This window comes from Kryptolebias marmoratus, linkage group LG23 (genome assembly GCF_001649575.2).
Source record: "Kryptolebias marmoratus isolate JLee-2015 linkage group LG23, ASM164957v2, whole genome shotgun sequence".
Lineage (NCBI taxonomy): Eukaryota > Metazoa > Chordata > Actinopteri > Cyprinodontiformes > Rivulidae > Kryptolebias > Kryptolebias marmoratus.
The window spans coordinates 653,195-658,957 of record NC_051452.1 but is presented as its reverse complement, the minus strand read 5'-3'; the positions used below and the strand labels follow the sequence as shown (position 1 = coordinate 658,957).

General features: G+C 46.6%; 1 protein-coding gene across 7 annotated transcripts in view; it reads right to left on the bottom strand.

The window, feature by feature from the left end:
- zranb3 (zinc finger, RAN-binding domain containing 3) overlaps positions 1–5,763 on the bottom strand; it is a 100,468-nt gene that overhangs the window by 29,868 nt on the left and 64,837 nt on the right. For 6 of the 7 annotated variants that reach the window (XM_037973946.1, XM_037973949.1, XM_037973944.1 and 3 more), the window contains exons 16-17: positions 5,071–5,175; positions 2,067–2,209 (exon numbers count right to left, since the gene is read on the bottom strand). In XM_037973946.1, the coding sequence (XP_037829874.1) occupies positions 2,067–2,209; positions 5,071–5,175 (248 nt within the window). The remainder of the gene's footprint in view (positions 1–2,066; positions 2,210–5,070; positions 5,176–5,763) is intronic. The other variant, XM_037973950.1, reaches the window with a different exon arrangement.

The window sequence follows — 5,763 nt, the reverse complement described above, 5'->3', positions numbered from 1 at the left end:
GAGCCCGCGGTCGCCCCGCCGAGCCCGAGCCGGGGCTTGATTGGTTCTGATTAGTGAATAAATCAAACAGGTATCAAATCAAGCTGGGCCAATTGCCTCCCACTCACACCTTGATTAGGTTCATGCACCCAAACGTGTTCCCCAGTTGAGAAACCCCTCGTCCTCACACACACACACACACACACCGCAGAGTCGGCGCTGTAATTGGCGAACTCTCACTGCCTCTATCTAAGCCAGCTGTAATTAGTGCCAGCAACAATGCTTGTTTGTCAAAAACACACACACACTAACATGTACGCAACACTCATCCCCCATCGTCTATTATGCCTCAGCTAACACCCTTTGATACACCCACACACACACACACACACACACACACACACACACACGGACACACACAGATACCACTCAGCCCTCCGCCGCGCCCCGGGCCGGTTAGAGTTTACAAACCATCTCGTTACCCTGGGAATCCTCGCACGGCGCCGCTGAAACGCGTACCGGCGGGACGGTAGCTATTTGACTCGAGCGCCTCGCCCGTTTGCGTTCGGGGCCGAGTTTGACGTCCGTTTCGTCGCCTGCGCCGATGGCGGCGGACTTGGCGAGGGTTCCAAATGAGCTTATTGCCGCCGCCAATCTTAAGGGGACAGATCGGATCACGTAACCGAGACGCTTGTTTGCCTGTTAGCAAAACATCTCGTGAGCCATCGGCGCAGATTTGAAGGAAACCAGATTCAAAATGGCCACCACAGCCACCTACTATTGGTATCAATATTTTTTTATAATTTAATATTCTATAAACGTACTTATGTTCGCATCTAAGTCAAAACTAAAGGCTTGGAAGTTCTTTCACGTCAAAAAGAAGAGGTCACGTTAAGTTTGTCGCAATTTGGCGATTTTTTTTAGCTAGTTTTGTTTACGAGAGCGCCGGTTTCGAAAACTCGATTTTTATCGGTCTGGCGTGACGTCATCGGGAATTCCAGCTCGATATTTAAAAAAGGGGGGAATCCCCGAACTTTGCCACGATGTTGAGCATTATACGAAGGGATTTCCCGGCGCAAAGTCAGCCGACCGAGACAAACGGTCAATTCGAAAGTAAATAAACTGGATTATTTCTGAAGACGTATCTGTTAAAAAAAAAGTCCATTTAAAAGTAGATTAGGAAGATTACATTCTTTCCAAGTCTCAATTACGACAAAAATCTAAATATTTTTTCGTTTTTTTTTTCCTCACACCGCAGCCTGAGCGCGTTCCGACTCATTTTGGTCACATTTCGAACAAAAGAACGTCAAGCGACATTGCGTGCCAACTTATCAGATTTTTCATGCTAGCTGTTAGCACTTAGCTCGATATTTAAAAATGGGGAATGCCCAAGCTTCACAACAATGTCGAACATTATACGAAGGGATTTCCCGACGCCGACAGAGTCAAATGGTCAATTTGAAAGTAAATCAACGGGATTATTGCTGAAGACACATCTGTTAAAAAATGTCAGTTTAAAGGTAGATTAGGAAGATTACATTCTAGTTACCGGAATCTTTACAGGGACTCGTTTTTACGCAAATCTCAATTACGACAAAAATCAAAATATTTTTACGTTTTGTTTAGTTTTTCCTCGCACCGCAGCCTGAGCGCGTTCCGACTCATTTTGGTCACATTTCGAGAAAAAAAAAAAAAAAAAAAAAGATATTGCACGGAAAATTCTGCGTTTTTTTTACGCGAGCCGTTAGCGCTCAGCTAGCGTCACGTCAAACCTGAACTCGATATTTGTCAAATCGGATGAATCGGAGCCATTGTTGTGTTTGATAAGGTCCAATAGCTGTGGTGGCCATCTTGAATCAGGTTGACATTAAAAGCTAATTAGTTATTTCTAATGATTAATGTTTTTATTTTGTTATTACGGGTATAAAGCTATTTACAAAAGGTAAGATATTAATTGTAACTGTAGAAATAATGCTTTTCTACAGTGTATTAATACAGAAATATATCTATTTCAGCATGCTGGTCTGACTCACTGATCCAAACATGCAAAAATGAAAGCCTGAACATGTTTCCCACTCCGAACTGACCTCTTGGTGCTCGAGTGTGGGCGTTGGGCCGCAGCCAGCTGACGCAGGCCCAGATCGGGGCTGTGGAAGAGCAGTCCGCTGCGTCGGAGCAGCTTCTGCTTCATGGCCGGCAGGCTGCTCCACTCCCGAACGAGCCTCAGCACCTGGCGAGGGGCGGAGAGAGACGAGAGACGAGACACCTCACTTTTCCTGTCCGCTTCTAATCCGAGCCGTCATCTTCGGCGCAAATTGACAGCCCGGGACGTCGGAGCAGTTCTAAAAGCCCCCCTCCCCCCCCCCTTTAAACGTCTCAATTTTCCGAATACACTTGAGCTGAAAACAAACAATTTAAAAAGGGGAGACGGTTTCTCAGATCGCTGAACAAAACCCATCAAAGCAACGAAAAGGAAAAAAAAAAAAAAAGGAGCTCCATATACACTTTCAGTCGAGTATTCAAAGAAAATCCCCAGACAATATAGCGAAGTAGCGCTCCGGGCACCGAGGCCTAATGTGCAATTTACCAACATATATCCCACCTGAGGAGTGTTTACGCTCACAAATGATGCCCACTGTCACAAAATGAGACTTGTGTGAAGACAGAAGGAATATGTATTACTCTCCTCCGTAAAGCTTTCATGAGATTCCGGGTTTTGTTTTTGTTTTTTTTCGGCTGATTGTTCCGACAGTTTATATATCAGAGCAGGAGACGCCGCCGACGGTGCATAATACGCCTGTTGGTGGGCGTCACCGAGGGAACGAAGGGTTTGACGCGTCTCTGTTACGCTGGAGCACAAAGCGGCCGCATGTGAGCTTGAACTTTGACCCTGTGACCTTGAAATCAACAGGGATCATCCTCGACCCATGACGTGTCCGGATTTCCCGATTCACCATTCTATGTTACACGGTCGCAGAGCTAGATTAGGGACAAGGTTTTCACAAAGGGGTCATCTTTGACCTTGACCTTTGACCCTGAAATCAATGGGGATCACGCCCGGCCAATGAGGTGTCCAACTGTGCCGTTTGACATTCTTACGTTTCAAGGTTGCAGAGTTAGATCAAGGACAAGGTTTTCACAAAGGGGTCACCTGTGACCTTGACCTTTGACCCTGCAACCTTGAAATCAATAGGGATCATCCCCGGCCAATGAGGTCTCCAGCTGTGCAGATTCACAGGCAATGTCCTTTTTTCAAAATTGTGGTGTTAAACATTTAGCCCAATGTTTTATTTTGGTTTAATTAAAGCTTTTTTTGCCTTTCGTCCATGGTTGCCATTAAAACCCTTGAAACTGAAAACCCCCTTTAGGTCAATTTTCGTCAAAAACAGAAACAACGTTTATTGTTTTATAATTTTTTTCCCCCTTTGAAGACGTCAACCCCCTTAAACATCAGCTTGTTCGGCTGATAACCTAAAGCTCCCGCCTGCTTCGCGCCTTTAATCACGGCAGGTGACGACGGCCCCGCGCACCTCTGCCTCCCCAGCGGCGTCCGTGTCACGGACCCGCACTAAAGCGCTCGTCTGGCATCGATCGGGCGAGACGGTCGGAGGGCAACGGGGCGTGAATGATGGCGCGAGGGGACGGATGCAGCTCACGCCTCGCTCCCGCCAGGCCACATAAACAAGGCGGCCCGATCGGGCCGTGGCGGACGGCGAGGATTTAATGCGCGCGGAGGATGGGGGGTCGTCCGGGGCGATGATCTGTCTCCTTTAACGGCGCTCATAAAACGTTTTTTTTTTTTTCTTTTTCTCTCCTCCGCCTGGTCTTAGCTGCTCAACCCCCCCCCCCGTCCACGTCCACCTTTCAGGTCAATAACCCTGCTTGCTGTCCTTCCCTGATGATGATCAGAGGTATCATTAGCTTCAAACGGCGCTAATATGCATATATCAGACACATTTAATAACCCCTGCTCTGCCCGGCGCCTCGTCTTTCACTAAGCCGGAGAAATTAAAGCGATATCTCCGCTGACCAAGATATGAAAACTAAATTATCTCTGGAATTTCGGCAATCCCCGAAGCAGTCCTTGGAAAACTAACTTTTAACGACACTTTTGGAGCCCCTACGCAGTCCTACCTTAAATATTCGCTAACGTTCTTTAGAGAGGACGTGTTGTGAATCAGTCTCAGCTACTACCACGTTAAATTTGAGCTCAATCTCTAAAAAAACGACTGCTTTAACGCCATTTTTGTGTTGGCTTATGTCCATTAGCTGTGGTGGCCATATTAAATTGGACTGACTCCAAAAGTTAATTAGTTAAGGAGGTCCATTCAGTAGTTATTTCCTGAAAGTTTAATGGAAACCCATCCAGCGGTTCATGAGATATTTTGCTAACAGACAAACGGGGTCGACTCCAACAGTTGATGCTGAAGTTTTGAGCAAAGATCTAACAGGACGGGTGAAACTCGGAGTACGTGCTGTGATCGACTCCCAGCAACAACTGGACCGAGTTTTAGCAAGATATCTGTAAATCGGACCAAATTGCAGCCATTTTTGTGTTTTCTAATGTCAGTTGGCTGTGGCGGCCATCTTGAATTGGGTCGACGCCAAGCGGTTATCAGCTGTACGGGCACATCTAACGGTTACTTCCTATACGTTTCATTAGAACCCATCCAACGGTTCATGAGATATTTTGCTAACAGACAAAACAGAGTCGACTCCAAACAGTTAATGGAAAAAAAATAAACAAAAAGATCCTGGAATTTGTAAATGGTCAGAATATTTGTCGGAGATAAGTCTCAGCTAATGTCACGCCAAATTTTAGCTCAATAGCTGTAAAACTGATAGAGTTGCGGCCATTTACGTGTTGGCTAAGGCGGATTAGATATGGCGGCCATCTTGAATTGGGCTGACACCAAACGTCAATCAGCTGCACACGTAGATTCAATGATTACTTCATGCAAGTTTCATTCAAACTGATCCAATACTTGATGGGATATTTTAGGGTTTCGATGGTAACGACGAAAATCCAGTTCACACACATTCATGAATGTCAAAGAAAACACACAACCGAGCCTGGTGGGAAGGGCAGACCTGCGTTCGATTTTCCCGGCGCCGGCTGAAGGCCTCGGGCAGGTCGTCCCAGTTGGTTAGCTGGATGTCCAGAGGGATGAAGCTCAGGTTCAGCGCATCGCCGTCCTGAAAAAAAGGCGAGGAGACGGGAGACGGAGAGGACAGCCTGAAGCGGAGTTACCAACCGAGGAGCAGGTGCTAAAAATAAACAGAAGCGTCTTAAACGAGAGTAAGACAAAGAGCGAACAGAAAAATGGAGAAATCTGGAGCTTTTTTTATTTTATTTTTTTACCTCCGTCGAGCAGATTTGGCGCGTTTCTTCGTCTGTTAGCAAATTATCACGTAAAAATTAACGGATTTGGAGGACATTTTCAGGAAATGTTGCAACAAACGAGGGACTGATAGAAGGTCGAGGTCATAGACGACCCAACCCTACAGCCCTGTAACACCTCCTAGGTCAAGGGTGATCACCATTGATTTCATTAACTGGGTTAAAGGTCAACATCCAGCTCTCCAACGGTGTAAGACAGGGATGTCAAACTGCACCGCTGGACACTGTGACGGACCGAGACGTGTCCTGGTGTCCCTGTCAGAGACCGAGACGTTTCCTGGTGTCCCTGTGTTGGACCGAGACGTGTCCTGGTGTCCCTGTAATGGATAGACCCATGTCCTGGTGTCTCTGTGATGGACTGAGACGTGTCCTGGTGTCCCTGT